At 39.3% G+C, this 17,955-nt stretch overlaps 1 protein-coding gene across 3 annotated transcripts in view; it reads left to right on the top strand.

Annotated features, from left to right (window-relative positions):
* HELB (DNA helicase B) overlaps positions 1-17,955 on the top strand; it is a 30,221-nt gene extending 12,266 nt beyond the window's left edge. For 2 of the 3 annotated variants that reach the window (XM_042468145.1, XM_042468146.1), the window contains 9 exons: positions 348-519; positions 3,721-3,862; positions 4,353-4,483; positions 5,251-5,335; positions 6,742-6,801; positions 10,109-10,355; positions 11,259-11,393; positions 12,606-13,058; positions 16,950-17,955. In XM_042468145.1, coding sequence (XP_042324079.1) covers positions 348-519; positions 3,721-3,862; positions 4,353-4,483; positions 5,251-5,335; positions 6,742-6,801; positions 10,109-10,355; positions 11,259-11,393; positions 12,606-13,058; positions 16,950-17,045 — 1,521 coding nt within the window. In that variant the 3' untranslated portion in view covers positions 17,046-17,955. The remainder of the gene's footprint in view (positions 1-347; positions 520-3,720; positions 3,863-4,352; positions 4,484-5,250; positions 5,336-6,741; positions 6,802-10,108; positions 10,356-11,258; positions 11,394-12,605; positions 13,059-16,949) is intronic. The other variant, XM_042468144.1, reaches the window with a different exon arrangement.

The raw sequence follows: 17,955 nt of genomic DNA, 5'->3' as shown, positions 1-17,955 counted from the left end.
TTTTGCAAGGAGGGCACCTCCAGAGTTTTCAACTCTGGTTTGCAAGGCCAGTGTAAATGTAGTTTGTGACTCCAAACATCACAATAAACTATGGTTTATAGTATGCATGGAACTGAAGGTAAAGCTGCATGTGAAACGGAGGAGGAGTGAGGCCCCAATTCATGTCTGATTCTCTAAGCCAGAGGTGGGACTTATACAGTCCTCCAGATGCTGTTAGACTGTCATTCCTGGCAGCCCTAGTGACCCACTGACAAGGGGACTTAGAACATCTGGAAGGCTTCATGATTCCTGCCCTTGCTCTAAATCACACTTTTGCACAGTTCTAATTTTTAATTATTTGCTTTCAGGTCATGTACAGTTATAAAGCATGGAAGACAAAAGGGGAAAACTCACCATGGAAATTTTCTTCAATCAGTGTATTGGTTGTAGATGAAGGAAGCTTGGTGCCTGTAGGAATCTTAGCCAGTGTTTTAAAGTTTTTGCTTCGTGATGCCCAACTTACAAAGCTCGTTATTCTTGGTAAGTATAAATGGTAGTGAAAGGTTAGAACAAAATTGAAACTGCAAACTTGTGAGATATCCAATTATATTTCATTTTTATTTTTTATTAAGACTGGTAGAGAGAGGTAAAAATAAATGCATATATCTGGCAGGACTTCAAAAGTAATCTCATGCAACATACTCTAGTTTTAGGGGATGCTGTGATTCATAATATGAAATAACAAATGTGGGCCTGCAACAAAAAAAACTACAGTGATTCCCAAACCCATTACAAGGGAGTATTCTTCAGTCTCTGGCCAATCTAGCCATCAGGAGGCTTAGGCACTGCTCAGGGTTTGTTGGAATTAGGGAGAAAGGTGTTTGTTCCACTGTTTTATATGTCATCCAAGGGCTTGGGTTTGGGCCTGATTGTTGGTCCTGAGCCTGAGTACTTGTTGCTGTCACTCTAGTTATTGCTGAAGACATTAACATAGTCAGAGTCTTGATTTACAATTCAAATTAGACACACAAATGGAGCTGAGGTAGAACTCAATGGAGAATAAAATGGTATTGCTTAGTAATGAGGTAACTTTATATTCCTTCTAGTTATTTATATAATTCCAGTACACAGAAAAGAGATGAAGAGAAATATTTCTATTGTATATGTTGTCTTTATGTGTGGAATATATTTGAAGTTCAAATCAATCCTATTCTCCAAGGAAAGAGTTTTTTTATTATTGCTTTATCAATGAGAGAATAACAAATATATTCCTCAAAAAGATTATTTTTGTTTTTTAATCATGCCATAGTTGTTGACTTTACAATGAATTGGTGCAAAAAAAAAGGGGGGGGGCGGGGAGGGCAACATTTTTTTTGCTTTCAGCTTAGATGGTTCATACATTATAGACATTGAAATAATACCTGTAGGGTGCTATATATGCTAGTTCTGTTCCCACTGTAATGTGTGGCTATGCTTTCTGTATATTGGAGTGCACAGAAAGAATTCTACACACATACCGATATATGAGTTTAAGTTCCTCTATTCAAGGGGTGATCCCAGTGCACTCAAAATCCCTGTCACATGGTATATGTGTGTAATTCCCTTCCAACATAGTTTGAATGGTGCAAGATGTGACCAGCAAACATGTACAGGGAGAGGCACCTTCACACAGCTTGGTGACTCCTTTCATATAGCATCTCATCTCTCTCTTAAAACTATTGAATACCATATATCTCGACTATACATCGATCTCATGTATGAGTCAAGGGCAGGTTTAGGCGCCAAAATGTTTTGCTATGACCTGTGGATAAGTTGAGAGTAAGACTTAGGGTCATGTAACAAAGGATCTAAAGGATGAAGCAAGGGAAAACAATGTCAAAGAATTTACAAAATTGCAGGAAGCCTAACTGTTTGTGTTCAGATTGAAAGATAGATGAGAGAATAGAGGAAGGCTAGTCCTTCCAGGAAGATTACACTCTTGCATTTCAGCAGGAGATGGTTTCTATTTTTATGAGAGTTAAAGTACAGTACTTACATTGACTCATGGATAAGTCAACTCAGATTTTTTGGGTCAATTTTTTGATTAAAATTTCTAGACTTATACAGGAATATATACAGTAGTCATTCCACAACTTTGGTGCAGCAGTAGAGAAGGCCCTTTGAGTGACAGACATTAGCCTAGCTTTTTTTGGCTGAAGTAAGTTCTTACTTGAGGACCTCAATGTGTGGGATGGACAGTACAGAAGAAGGCATTCCCTTAAGTATTCTGGACCCAAGCCATGTAGGGCTTTAAAAGTAATCACCAACACTTTGTACCTTGCCCAGAAACTGGGTATGCTTCCTGGCTTTGGGAAAGAAGGAAGAACCCAAAAGGGCTTCGTGGGGGTCGTTCCCACTTGTAGGTTGAAGTGAATCCTGATTCGCTCTTGCTGCCTTTTGGAATTTGATTCTAAAAGGACCCTAGTTCTCACTCTGAATGTTTTTTTTCCTTACCTCTATGACATCGTTTCTTTCTGTGGCTCACTTGTCATTCCCACTAGCTGCCCCGCTTCAAAAGACACATCAGTCACTGTGACATAAGCTGCCCAGACTTACAAGCCTGTGCGCGGGGGGGGGGGGGGGGGGGCTGAAATGGAGGGCATGCCCTGGAGAAGGAAAACCCATGGGCGGAGGTGGTTTTCCCCTGACATCCCTGCCTCCTTTCCTCCATGGGGTACTGGTGGGTTTTCTCCCCGCTGCCCCTGTCGCCTTAGGGCATGTCAGCTGGGCTGCTCCGTGCCTCTCCCTCCTCTCCTTCCTCCTCCTCAGGAGTGCTGGTCAGTTGACTGGCTAGAGCACCCCATTTTGGGTCCGGCAGCCATAGGAGCAGAGCTCACCCATGTGCAGCCACTTGGCCTGGCCTGACTCCAAGCTACTGCTGCGCCCTTCGCCCAGGGTGCAGCGCCAGGGCTGTGCAAGAAGACCAGGAGGAGAGGAAGGGACAGGGGGCAGTGAGGAAGAAGAAGGGGAGGAGGAGGAGGAGAGGGAGCCAAGAAAGGATGAGGGTCCTGAGCAAAAGGAAGAGGAGGAGGAGGCAGATGAGTGGAAGGCAAGGCAAAGTGGTATGCCATTTAAAAAAAAAGAGAAAGAAATTGGTCGCAACTTTGATAGAATGATTTGGCAATTACTTGCCTTTGCAAGTAATTGCCAAATCAAACTATCAATTTATCGATTAACTTCTATTTAAAAAAACAAAAACAAAAAGGCAGCACAGGATGTGTGTGACACTTCCCACTCCTTCTGCCATTCATCATTCCCCCTCCAGAAAGAACTGATCCTGATCTGTAGTTCCCACTTGCTGATCACTCTTTGGAATCTATTCTTTCGAAAACAACCACTTTGGAATAGTGTCAGGAAAGATGGGGGTTTTGCATTTGCCCTGCTTTATCGCCATTAAAATCAATCAAATAAGGATTGGGATCAATTTCATGTGGGAACTAGGGTCATATAGCCCGAATGCTGATTCAGTCTAAATTGTAGTGGGAATGACCCCCTGGAAGAGTATTTTGGAAAGCAGGCTTCTCAGATATCTGGATGTGAGCATCCCAGTACACTTTTGTTACAGATCACACATGTAAAAAGACTGGATTTGTGTCAATGCTGTGCTATTACTGAGGTGGTTTGGTCTTACTATAAGCATTTGCTTAAGAAGGAAGGAGAAATGTAATTTTACTGTTAAATATATCCTTGTGTTATGTTTAGGTGATATTCGGCAGTTACCCAGTATTGAGCCTGGAAACATGTTGGCTGACATTTTTGCAAGTTTTAGATCAAGAGGTTGGTCTACAGAACTAAGAACTAATCATAGGTCTGAGTCTCAATTAATTGTGGATAATGCAACAAGGTAAGTTTTTTTTATTGACACATTTGGTTGCTGCAGCTCACTTTTTCACAGTGTGAAAAGTTGAATGCCACTAATGTATCATTGCACTTTCTAACAGCATATACAGGGAGGAAAGGCATGAAATAAATAAAAAATAAATATTTGTATTTACTTGCAATTTTAAAAAATAATCTTGTGTCTTGTATGATTTTTGGGTTTGCATCTGTAAAAACAATTTCCCATGTTTTTCACCTTAGTTTGTTTAAAATTAATGTATTTGGATAACACAGTCCAAGCCTAGTTCTGTTGGGACTGCATGGTTTGGAAACTGTATGTGTATTGTATAATGGGAAAATGCATCTGAATATTTTTATGGAGGGAATGAAATTAGGCAGTTGCATTTAAAAAAACTAATGAAGCAATTAGATAACAATATCAGCAAAATGTTCTGCTCTGACTAAATAATGTCTAAACAGTCTGAAACATTTATATTTGTTCTTTTTGGATGCAGAATCTCTCAGCAGAAATACCCAGTGTTTGATCAAGTGCTGAAATTTTCCAAAAGCAATAAAATATGGCCAATGCCAAGTCCTGAGAAGAAATTTATTCTTGTTGTTTTGCCTGCTGAAGATGGTAGTGGCTGTAAGTTTTAAACATTAAAGAGATCATTTTTATCTATTGCTCATGTATGTTGGTTTTTCGATATTCAATTGAACTTCAGGTAGAAGTTTAGTTTTGGGTTAATACTAGCATAATTCCCTTGTTATGAAGTTATTTTATTTTTATTTTTTTTTGGTTTCAGATAACTGGCACAGTCTTATTTGCTTCTCTGGTAAAAGATGGAGCTGATTTAATATTGTACAGTGTGCATTATTTACAATCTACAGTCTAGTTCTAGACTAGGGACAGGTTGCTTGTAGTGCTGGAAGATGTTGTTGGACTGCGGCTTCAGCCATCCGTCTCCATTGGATACGACAATAGGAAACAGCAAGTTGTCACTCCTAATATAAGGCAAGGGGAAGGCAGTTGGTTTGTTCATAATGGCTTCATGCAGCCTGGATGCCACATAAATGTTATCATGGTTGGAATCAGCATTGTGTGTGGCCTTCATTCATGTAGAGATTCCCACTGGAAACCAGTCTTTGCTCTCCCAGTTGGAACTTGCCATTTTCTCTCCAGTCTGCCAAATAGGCACATGATCTGTGTGGGGATGGAAAGAGCATGGGGAGAGGCTTTCACTGTATACCTGTTGGATTTGGCAGTTGTGGATCACTACGTATTGGCACAGGTCTATAGACAGGGTTTGGACCAGTCAATAGTTAGTAAATGCCATTTTAATCATAAGCAGTTTTTTTAAAAAAAGTCATTTGTTCTATCATTAGTCCTTGTCTGTGTTATCTTGTAATTAGATTTGCAGTCAGCCATAATGGCTTTGCTTGAAAAAGGTCCAGGACTGGAAGATCCCAAACAGTCACAGTTCATTACTTTCAGAAGGTAATAACTGCATGTGTATAGACATGGAAGATCTTCTGTTGCCTGTGTACTAAAATGTCCAGAGATGATGGAGATGTTGCATGTCTTTTAATTATTGAGAAGTGAATGGGAGCTGGCTGTGTGAATGGATACTTATTTCCCCAGTCTTCATTCTGTCTTAATTTTGGTTTGTTTTCACATTGTTAGGAGTGAACCCTAGTTAATATTGGCCATTGTCGATGCAACAACAAATAGTGACTAAAGGCAGAAACAAGTGAGGCTAGTATTTTCATAGAAGAGGGGAGTACAGAGGGGGAGAAGGTGCATTCAGAACCCTTATAATGGTTAAAGAAAGGGTAACGTTTTACCAACAGAACCAATAGAAGCTAAACTGGGGTTGGGAACATTTTGCTGGGACTCAGGTGACGGGAGGCAAAATAACTATTTTCTTCTCTACTGCTGCCTGAGTGCTTCCTTATTTTCCTGTAGGAAGGAAAGGCTGCCATTTCCTTCATTGTGTGAGAAGGAAATACATTTTAGGACAGCCCTGTATGTGTAGGGAAGATGCTGCCTATGAGCCTGGTATTAGTGGCTCTTAGCCCACAGAAAAGGTGCATGAATAGAATCCCTGCAGAATAATGAAAGTATTCTGTTAGCTTTTATAATCCAGAAAAGGGTATGGAGCATTTTTATTAGGTATCACTCTGTGCTTAGACCATGATGGCTTAAGTCATCTCAAATGCATTTCTAGAATGAATTGTTGGCACAGCTAATTTCTCTTTCCTTTGATCAAGTCAACAATTCTTCTGTTCACTTACAGCAGTCTGAGATTCTGTGTATAATGGAGTAGTAATGGTAATGATACCTAGTGGTATCTTCCGTGTAATATTTTTGTCAAATCCTCAAAGCTCAAAACTAAAATGCTTCTAGTACTTACAGTTTATAATAGAGTAGCTATAGTAACTATCATTAATTCAAGTCCTCCACTTTTCATTGGTTGTATTCGTTGCCTATACAGTGGTACCCCGGGATACGAATTGATCGCGTTACGAAATTTCCAGGATACGAAAAAGTTAGATTGGAAAAAACTGTTCCGGGATACGATGTTTTTTTTGGGTTACGAAATTTATTTCGGCGCGAAATTCAAACGCAAAGCGCGGCTAGCGGCTTTCCAGCGCTAACGGAAAGCCTTTTCGGGTTGCGAAATTACTCGGGTTACGAATGGAGCGGCGGAACGAATTAATTTCATAACCCGAGGTAGCACTGTATTGCTTTCAGCTTATACAGGTCATTTATTGAGGCAAAATAAGCTGTTATTGTGTAATTAAAGACTGAAATCAGGAAATGCTTGGCTTTTTGCTGTTCTGAAAGTATTGCATATTATTCACATTTAAACTAAATACTTTTTTTTTTTACCTTTACCTCAGAAAAGACTGTGACATCATAAATGAAATCTGCTGCAAGCACTATTCAGGACATCCAATGTGGTATGGTGTTATTTCTGTTTCGGCCAGAATCTGGTTTGTTCTTATGGCATAGTTACACCAATGGCAAAGGCAATGGTGGAAGCAAGAGGAGGAAGGTCATAATCACAAGTAAAAGTTAGCAGAATCAAGAAGGGTGGTAGGCCTGTAAGGATGACTGTAGGTTCTGAGATGCCTGTTGCCAAATGCCTGACTTCAGGTCTCCTTAGATCTGAGGCACTCTAGTGGGTGAGAAAATTGCTTGAAACAAGCTGTTTTAAGCCATTCTGCCAGAGTGTCTTTGTTATGACATTTACTTATCTTTTAGTCGTGATGTTCCTCATACAAAGCTCACTGCGCTAAGTAAACCCACTGTGGTGCATACAGTTGCCAGGAATGTCTTCCATGTGTGCACATGAGAGAGGTGGAAAGCAAGATAATGGCCAGTGTCAGTGACCAGCAACTTGGTGTAATACTGAGATATGTATGGTTCAGTCCTGTGTTTGAGTTGGAATCAACCCAAGAAAACTCAGACTTGCCTATTGCGAACACCATCCGGTAGATTCTGGTGTTTAGTTTCAGTTTCTGTCTATATCACATTGTTATCAGCTTTGGCTGATATGCCAGCTACGACCCTACCTGGCACTGGATGACCTAGAAACAGTAGTTTCTAGGTAACCTCTCGATTGGACTTCTGCAACGCACTCTACATGGGGCTACCCTTGTACCTAACTTGGAAACTTCAGTTAATTCAAAACATGGCAGCCAGGTTGGTTGCCGGAAAATCAAGAGGCGACCATATAACTCCAATTCTGAAATCTTTACACTGGATGCCAATTGGTTTCCGGGCACAGTACAAGGTGTTGGTAATCACCTTTAAAGCCCTTACATGGCTTAGGTCCAGCTTACTTAAAGGAATGTCTCTTTCCATACATTCCACCTGCACACTCAGGTACTCTGGGACAAATTTACTACAGACTAAGAAGACCAGACCTGCTATGGTTACCCAGGGGACCTTCTCATTGGCCTCTCCTAAACTTTGGAATGACCTGCTGGAGGAGATCCATCACATAACATCTCTTGAGGCCTTTAAAAAAGCCATCAAGACAGATCTCTTCTAGCAGGCATTCCCAGACTAATACATGGACCCTCTCTGCTGTCCCACAACTATGCCTTTTTTTTTTTAACTCTCCCTTAAACTGCCTCATTGCAATGGGGATTAAATTTTATTGTAATTTTTATTGCAATTTTAATAACTGATTTTTATGCTGTTGTATTTTCAATTGTGGATTAGGGATTGTGTTATTATTTTACTATGTTTTATTTTGATTGTTATCTGCCCTGATCCTCTGGGGAAAGGCAGGCTATAATAATAATAATAATAATAATAATAATAATAATAATAATAATAATAATAATTATTATATTGCTTACAAATAATCTATCACAAACAGGTAATTTTCAAACTACGCAAGCTTCTAATAACAGGCTATGGAGGCTATGAGTAACCAGACTTTACGATAAACCAGTTTGTGGTATATATAAAAACCAAGATTAGGGAAAATCCTTTGCTTGGTCCTGGGATGGGAGAGAGATGAAAGCTTGTAGATACAGCACTAAACCAAGATTTAGCATTTTATCTGAATGTTGCCAAGCCTCACTTTTCTGTGCACATACCAGATTTTGTTACTTTATTTTAAGTTCAAAACAAGTCTTCTCAAATATCTTTACAGGGTCACACTATACCCCTTTTCCAAATTAAAGGGAGGAATGAGCAAGTCCTTTCAAAGCAGGATTGAGGACTGGTTATTTAGCTTTTTGTTTACAAGTTTAAAAAATTGCTCCTCATTTTATATTTTTTATATTAAGAACACATGATTGTGGTGGTGGCACAGTGGTTACATGCCTTTACTGCAGCCACAAGATTATGAATTCGATCCCAAGAGCTCCAAGGTCCACTCAGCCTTGCATCCTTCCGTAGGTCACTAAAATGATGACCCAACTTGTTGTGGGCAGTTAGCTTACAGATTGTAAACTGTTTAGTGAGTACTTAGTTTATTGATAAGAGGTAGAGAAATGTACTTGTTATTGTTATTGCTATGGTTCTAGTATGTTGTATACCACCCTATCATTCTCAAGCCTAGAGCTTTATTATACCCATGGCTGTTTAATCTGAAAGGACCATGTGAGTTTGTTGAAGATTTATTAAACTACCAGTTGATGTTACAGATTCCAATAAAGAAAAGTATATGGAACTTTGCAGGTTAACATCAATGAGGAGAAATGAGTTAGTGGTGGGGGGGTAAGACAATGGGTGTTAAGAATAAGCTGGGGACAAGGAGCAGAACCATGGCATAGAAAATAATGAAACAACAATGTTTGAGGTGTGTGTTTTCACTAGTTAGTTCAGCTGCATTAAAGTTTAATTTTAAAGTCTATATTAAAATGAGATACAAGTGCAATGTGAGAAACTTAATTTGCCAAATGTATTTATGGCTTATTCCTGCAGACTTTGGGATTCTTCAAATTACTGTGTATGAACAGTGATATTTAGGCTACATAGCTGGTATTTGGAGAAGTGATGTCACTGTTTTACATTGTGATTTAGTGCAATTCTATTTTTAAAGAATAACAGTCTTTAAAACAGGCAATGTGCCCTCCCATTTTTGCAGAGCTCTAGCTTTCTGTGACTTTATTTTTTGTATGTACACCTGTTCATCTCTTCAGATTTGCAACACAGTTTGATTAACTTCTATTTTACAAAAATTAGTTTAGTGGAGTTGTTTCTCTGTATGGCATTTCTCATCCATTTCATGCCATGACTCCAGTCGTATATTGGACATGTTATACGAGGTCCACTCCAGATGATTTCAGGGTGTTTTATAGTCTGAAAAGGTCCTTAGTTGTGGTTGTTTGTCCTAGCAGGAGATTATAATGTCCAGATTACAGGAATTGTTGCGCTATTAACAGAATTATATTCAGAATAGAGTGTTTGCCTTTCAGATAATAATAATAATAATAATAATAATAATAATAATAATAATAATAATGATGCAGCCATGTGGTTAAGTTGCTTTGTAAATTTTCTGAAGAGTGTTCCAAAATGTGATACGGTATACTTTTTATGCTTAATGCTAGCTGATGTTGTAGAGCTGCTGGATGTGTTCAAAACCTCTTGGTATCTTTTCTTGGTCATCAGATACATTGATACTTATGTTCTTCAGTAAATGAAAGAAATTTGAAAGTTGCTAGGTTATGTGCACTTACAAATAGTTTAACTGAAAGAGTGATGAATCTTTAATCTAAAATCTGTCTTTCGATTTTGATTCAGGGACCATAAGAACAGACTGCAGTTCCTGTGTGGTGACAAAATCTGTTCTACAAGGAATGAGTATATCACAGAGCTTCTTGCAAGAAAGAATATTATTTGCACAATAAATGATCAAAACTCTGAAGATTCTGGTCCATGCACTTGCAATGTGTGCTTGCGGAGAGAAGAGCGCATCTTTGGTCATAGATCACGTTCTCATGATGATGATACACGGTTGTGCAATGGGGAAATATTCTTCATTACCGAGGTATGTAAATGATCAGTTGATTTCAAGAATCTGCCTAGAAGAAGACAAATTCTTCTTCATTCATATATGAGAAGATTATCACATATTCATATACAGTAGAGTCTTGATTATCCAACATAAATGGGCGGGCTGATAGTTGGATAGCCGAAAATGTTGGATAATCCGGAGGGTCCAAGAAAAGTTTTGAAATCACTATGAACTGCAAACCTGGAGGTACTTGTCTTGCTCACTGCCACTGCTGCTGCACTTGGGACCATGTTTTGGGGCGAGGCTTCACTCATCCTCTCCTTGCCCGTTGCAGCCGCCATGTTTGGGGGCGTGTCTGCAGGCATGGAAATGCCTACAGTCACGTGCCCAAGGAGCCCCGACGTCGGATAATCCGGAATGTTGGATGACCGAAGGAAGGATAATCGAGACTGCTGTACATATTCCTTCAGTGTGTATCTGTGTTTGGGTGCTTAAAATCCCAAATAGATGTTACTTTTCTGAATTATAATAAAGAAGTGAAGCGGGTGTTATGCTGTGTGAGGAAATAAAAAACTGAGTTAGTATGTTAGTTTCTCTGAATATTACTCAGTAAATGTTGGGCTGAAAAGCAATAAGATTAGGAAGGAATAGAGGAACTTAATGTAAGTGTAAGCTCTCCCCAGATGCTTTGCCCAAATTTCCATTAGAAAACACTGGTAATTGTGAGAAAATATTCTAGCTTCTGACCACAGTGATTAAGGCATCTCTTCACTTTCCAGCATGTAGTTGGGTGATCAGTGGTTTAAAAATAATGCTCTTCCTGTGTATTTATTTTGTAGAGCTGTAAGACAAATCTTAGGTAAGGATGCAACCATCTGATTATCGTGTACAGTTTATTGCCTTTTAAAGTGGTACATTTGCATATTGAATTTCTAGGATAAAGAAGTTGATGATGTCCGTATACTGACCATTAGCATTACTGATGGACCTGAGTATACTGTGAAGTATCAAAGTCTCCGGAAAAAGTCTAGGATTAAGCATGCCTGGGCCAGGACCATTCATACATTTCAGGTGAGCTGTGTTGTAGTTCATCCACCCTGAATCAAAATTATTCAATTTAGGGACCGAACAGACAGGCCAAAATAAAGCTGCTTTGGATCACTTTGGAAGTATGCTGTTTAAATGACACATGTATCTTAAGAGGCCAGAAGCTGTGCCAAAGGTGCGCCCCAGTCTTTAGGACTGGAGTGTTACTTTGGCGCAGCTTCCAGCTTCTTAGGATGCATGCAGCATTTAAATGGCATATCTCCAAAATGAGCTGAAGCAGCTTTATTTTGGCCTGTCTGTTCTGTCTTCTAATAAGAGCAGCAACATTTATGAGTCAAAATACCACATTTATGAGGTGTTGATGGTGTAATTCCCCAGTTTAAACTATTGTGCAGTGGAAGCAAGCCTCAGTGAGATCTGCGTTACATTGTTTTGACCTTGTCACAATATAAAGCTAAAAGGTAGTGATCCATATAGCTTGTATGACATTTTAGAAATATTATTTGGTAAGTCACTGCCACAGCTGTTGCTCTATTGTCAGATCAGCAGTGTCACTGTGGAAAACCAAGAATTATGTGTGATCTTATCCAATGACTTGTAAAGACTCATTTGTATCTCTTTAGAAAAATCTGAGAAACTGGATAGCATTAAAATAAGATATTTGTTTCTGTGGTGAACATTTTTGTGTAAGGCCATTGGAAACATCAGAGAATGGGTAGTGTCAGAAGCTGCATATTCTTTTGTCTTGCCATAGTGTAGTAATGGGATATGTAGTAGTGACAGTATATTTTAGGAATGTTTTAGAACTGTGAACACAGGTTCCGAGATAAGCTAGAGAAGGAGGCAAACTCATTCAAGGTCATTTGAAAGAAAGCCTCTGGCTGTAACAACAAAAAGAATGGAGTGGTATGGGAATGGAAAGAGCAATGTGTTTATTAATTTAAACGAGTAATAATTAAGCCAGCCTGAACTTTGAATTATTTTTAATTATGTGGTTTTAATGTCTGCTGGTCAGTTCTGATAATGAAAGTCACCAGACTGGATGTCTAGTTTCTTAATAAAAGTTTCTAAGTTTTTACTACAGAGCCTGAGGTCCTGAACTTTGATATCCTGCTGGACTGGAGAGGTAGTCAGAGAAACCATGCAAAATGGAGACTTAAGCATTTTAGCATTCTTTCCTTATTTCCAGTCTGCTTTTTTTTTCCTCCAGTGATTCTTTGTCAATATTGTTTTCAGGGTTCTGAGGAAAACACAGTTGTCTATGTAGTTGGAAATGCTGGTCGCCAGAATTGGCAGCATGTGTACACAGCTGTCACCAGAGGCCGTTGCCGGGTCTATATTGTTGCAGAAGAAGCCAATCTTAAAGCAGCCATTGCTAGAGAAAATTTCCACAGAAAGACTTGTTTGCAAAAACGTTTGAAAGAGGCACTTACAGAAAAAATGAGTAGTTCTCAGCCAACATCTTCACAAGAGAGGTTGCACAATCAAGATGCTAACACTTCAGCCTTCACTTCTGCTGCTGAAACTAGTTCCATTCATAAAGAGGAGTCTGTGGTTTCTGACAAGATGGAAATTGACAGTGGACTCAAGATAACTGACATGGTTGATGCTGCAGAGCAAACTGCAGGTGAACGGAAGCGGCAAAGGGAATTTTCACGTGATTGTTCGAGTCCTTCAAAAGTAGCTTTGGTAAGAAATTGAAAAGTGATTTGTACTTTAAGACAGTGTTGCATTTAAAGTTGGCACTATAGCATATTATAATTTTCTTTTCAATGTAGAGATAACTACAGAATATATTTTCTCTACTCACTGCCCAGGAAGGCAGGGATTACATGATAACTGATTTTTGATGGCAGTCTGGGCCCTCTATTTCTGTCACTTAGTTTATTTCCATTCCTTGCTTAGAACATTTCTTTACTCTTGGAGCACCCTCTTTCTTGTGGGTGTCTCTTCACTGTGTGTCTTCACTGTTTATTCTGCTAAGAACACACTTTGTCCTTCAGGCCAGGACTGTTCTACTGCCCTGTTTTGCTTGGAAAACCATGGCTTCTTGGTAAATATCAGGAAAAGCTACCTGCTTTCCTCCAAGATAAACATCCTCTGAGAGCAGAGAAAGAGAAAATAGGCTTGTTTTCTGGTTTCTGGGACTTAAGATTTTCTATATTCTGATGGTCTTGTTGGTGAAGTTTTATTTCTGCTCACTACCAGTAGGAAATTATCATGAGACATCATCAGCTAATTTATATCCCACCAAAGCTAAAACCTTTTCTCTTGCACCAAATGTTCTGACACAGCTTCATTTTATCATCCTCCTGAGGTGCCATCTGTCCCTTGAACTTAAAAGCTTTAAAAGATACCCATTTCTAATTTTTCCTGGCCTTAAAGGCCTGGCTGCTTCTGAGTCTTTGCTCCCTATTATTGTGTGGCCACACTGAGCCTCTGCCTGTAGAGGTTTCACATGGCTGTCAGTTGACACCTCATCCTTCAGTATTTAATCTCACAGCTAGGATCTGTCTTAGTTCTCAAGAAGAACTTTAGGTAGGGCATCAAACTTCAACCATTGAGTCTTTCTCCAGACGCTGGGATGCTTTAGTCCCATGATGAACATGTTTGCTTCACACTGCTTGTGCTTTTGGACAATCAGCATGCTGTTGTACAGATGGGACAAATATGTTGTAAAGACAGGCCTTTTCCTCTCATTAGGATCTCATTAGGAGCATATCCTTACCAATCATCATCATCATCTTAGTGATGTACTTGTGACTGCCTCAATAACAAACAGATTTCTTTCCTGGAGTCCACAGGTAGTATAGTTTTCACCAAAACCATTGCGTGTAAGCCATCTTTGTCTGGCTTCTCTTGCTTAAGGTGGCCTTCCTGGTTGCTAAGAGTTTGGCCAGAAGGGTCTTTTAACTGGGATATCTTTCCATATGAGACCACTATATCATCTTCAACAAAGACAGAGGTAGACTCTCGTTGGTCTCTGCTTTCATGCCAAAGGTTAACTTCTCTTTTTACCATTTCAAGAGCTAGTGCTCTCTCTTCTTCTTATCCAAATCCTTCTCAACTCTCAGAAAGGTCATGGCACACATTGGATGTGCAATGGAGCATTGGGCAGAAGAAATCACTGTACTGCACAATGTTTGTATCCTTCTAGTCTGTATTCTTAGTGCAGAAATGATTGCCTTCCAGGAGAACCATTGCTAAATGGCTTAAAGCCTGCATCACCATGGCATATGATTCACATCCTGCCCCAAGGCCTTCATACCTTAGCAATTATTCTAAAAGAGTTGTAGTTACCTCAATAGTTTTCTCCACTAATATTTCCTTGATAGAAATCAGCAAGGCAGCTACATAGGCTACACTAAATTCTTTCACTGGATTCATTCACTTTTGTAAATGCAGCATTTGAGAGACAGCTGCTATCAAGTGCATTTTCTCTAAATAAATCCAACCATTAGCACACCCATCATGGGGAGAGGGTTAGTTTGGATACTTTCTTTCTGATGGTTCAATTTACACAAGCTTTGTTTCATGCATAGTACTATTAGAAATACAGTACTGTATAAAATTACCTGCAAGCTATGTGAACAAGATCTATATGAAACATAAATGAATTTTGTGTTTAGACTTGTAACCTGTCTTCATATTATCTCTTTCTGTATATGCAAATATTCAAAAATTTGAACAAAATCAAAATCCAAAACACTTTTGGTCCCAAGCATTTTGGATAAGGGAGACTCAACCTATGTCCCATTCCCTGGGTGTCTCTGGCACTCTGACTCAGGATAAACTTCCATGGTAATAAATCAACAGTTTATTCTGCTAAAACTGTCTGAAGAACTTAAAAACATTATTCTTTGTTGTTTTCTCCCTATATGACTTATTGTTGTCCTGTTTTTCTGTTTAATGTGTTTGTGTGAGGGCTAAAAGTGGGAAGGGAATGAGGACACACATGCAAACCCTGCCCCCAGCGCTTATGTGCTTAATACCACAGCCTTGAGAAAAGTTGTAAAGGAGTTGTCGTTCTCACATTCAATTTAACACAAATCCTCCTTCAGACCTTTCTCACCATTTGAAGATTTGAAACTGGAGCTGGACATCAAAAGCCCACAGGCAACTTCCGCCTCCATGACCCAAACATCTTTAACAAAATATTGAACACTCCCTCCCTCGGTTCCTTCTATGAGCCATTGAAGAGGATTTCAATAGATATTTCAATCCTTTAGTTTCCTTTTTTCTAGGGCTAAAACAAGCCAGGGGTACCTCAAAATGTAGCAAAATTAGCCTCGCAGCCTCTAGTGTTGGTCTTTATAGTTTAAAACAAAACAAAACCCAGCACTCGGTGAAGTTGACCACCCTCCCTTGGTCTCATGTCTTAGTTTTCTGATTGTCCCATCTGTGTTAGTTCTATAGGCTTAATGCTACCATTTCACCCAGCAGTTACACTATAGGCTGCAGGGGAAGTAAGGCAAGTAATGTAAGGTAGGCCTCATCTTTGGTAATTACAGTGCGCCCGCGTCATACACAGGCACGATACATGCGGCTTTCAGCATATGCTGAAAGGTGCGCCGGAAAGCGGTGCCGCGTGCCGGAAAGAGTAATGGGACGCATGCCACTGCAGGCACGAGCGTATGCAGAATTTCCTTTACACGGGGTGTGTGTGTTCCGGAATGGATTCCCCTGCATAAGGGAATCTCTTGGAAGGCAAAGGTGCTGCTGTGAAAAAGAGTAGGTAGGCATGACACGTTTTGGCAATATTGGTCTTTCTTAGCATTTGGAGAACTTTCCCAAATCTTTGCTTGTCTTATTTAGATTTCTGGTAGTCCCAAATAATTTTCTGGAAGCCAGTCTCATTTCCTGGGCACTGCTCATTTTAAAGGTTTCACCATTTAAGAGTTGCTTCAAATTGAGAATATCACAATTTTTCCTAGAGTTTGGTAAAAGGGAAAAGAGCATCACAAAAGATACAGGAGATAGCTCTGTTTGCAGTTGTGATAATTATTGATTGCCTGGCATGTGAGTCCTAAAACACAAGAGAGCAACCTGTGGTACTCCCGATATTGGCTGGCATCTTCTTTAATAATTACAATGTTGTAAGCTTGACTTATTCACAGTCATTGATCATTGCAGTGACCAAAATTACCCCTGAAATCTTTTAAGCCATGCAGCCCCTCAGCAGAGGAATTTCCAAGGTGCTGGAGAATGGTGCAGTGAGCGATGACATGTCCAGCCCTTCCACAGGAGTAGGGAGTGCTGTAACAGACAGCAGTGACAGTGCTTCACAGTGTGTGAGATTGTGCTGTCATGGTTAGGTCCCCTGTCTGTATGAACAACATGTAATGGAGTTCTAATTCATATGATATTGAATCATTGTTTTCTGCTTGTTAGTATGGCATGACATTACTTTGGTAATTTTTTAAGACTAATGTGGAGATGGGAATAGGATATGAAAGTGTACATAAAGTTGGCATCATTTTGCATTATCTTCAGGGTTGTCATGAGGATTTTTTTTCTTGCTCTCTATCTTTCTCAACTAGCATCTTATTGTATGATGTCTTTTTTTTAACTGTTTCACAGATAACTGAAGAGAACAAAATATCCCCCCTTGGAACTAACTTGCTTCAGCGCATGACACTGAAGAGTCCGACTCCCAAGAAACTTTTTTCTTCATAACAAGTATCTACTTTAGTTATGGTTGTGCTGGTCTGTGACTGTAATAACTATCAATCTTAACTATCCTGTGTATCTGCTTTAGTTATAGATGTTTTATATTTTTCTTCTTCCCTTTCTTTTCTTTTAGAGCAAGAATTTACACTCAATTTTTAATTTTTTAAAACTACAAATAATTTTTTTAAAATAAACATTTAATATTACTTTTATTATATTTATCTCTTTCAAATGGCAGATATACAATTTATTTTTAAAGATGGACATTTTCCTAGTTATAACAGATTTTAAATCCTTGTTTGTTAGGAGGCCTTAATTCATATAAGAATGTGTATTATCTATATAAGAATGTATTATCAAATTATTCAGTTTTGCCTGAATATAGCTTTATGTGGCTCTCATTTCTGGCTTTATGCTTGTGTTTCTCTCAGAAAGAGAGGATAAATGGGCCTTTTTTTAATTGTTGCTGTTGTTTAAAAACTCCTTTATCAAAGTCTGGGCAATTACCTGCTCAAATGTTGTGTGCTGCTACTTGAAAGAGCTGTCCACCACTGGGTTTTGTAGGGATGTTTTGAAGGTGCTACCAGAGCTCCTTCTGGTGAAAGTCAGTAACAGGATCCATAAAACTTTCCTTCATTGTATGTTTTTCAGACTCAGTCCTTCAGTACAGTGCACCCGCATCATACGCGGGCGCACTATTCCCGCACCCCAGAAGGAACATTTAATGGGACTTGAATTTACATGGTATTTCCCTTACGTGGCGGGGTCCGGAATGGGTCCTCCGCAGAAGGAAAGGGCCAACTGTATATGTTTTGCTATAATGATAACAAAATTGGTTCAATGCCTGGACATAGTCCAGGAAAGCCTTTTGATGTTTGGCTCTGCTTCTGAAAGGGAAAATGATAGGTCATAGCAG

The sequence above is a fragment of the Sceloporus undulatus genome, chromosome 5 (genome assembly GCF_019175285.1).
Source record: "Sceloporus undulatus isolate JIND9_A2432 ecotype Alabama chromosome 5, SceUnd_v1.1, whole genome shotgun sequence".
Lineage (NCBI taxonomy): Eukaryota > Metazoa > Chordata > Lepidosauria > Squamata > Phrynosomatidae > Sceloporus > Sceloporus undulatus.
Note: the sequence above shows the minus strand (reverse complement) of the source record. Positions and strands in the feature narration are given on the sequence as shown.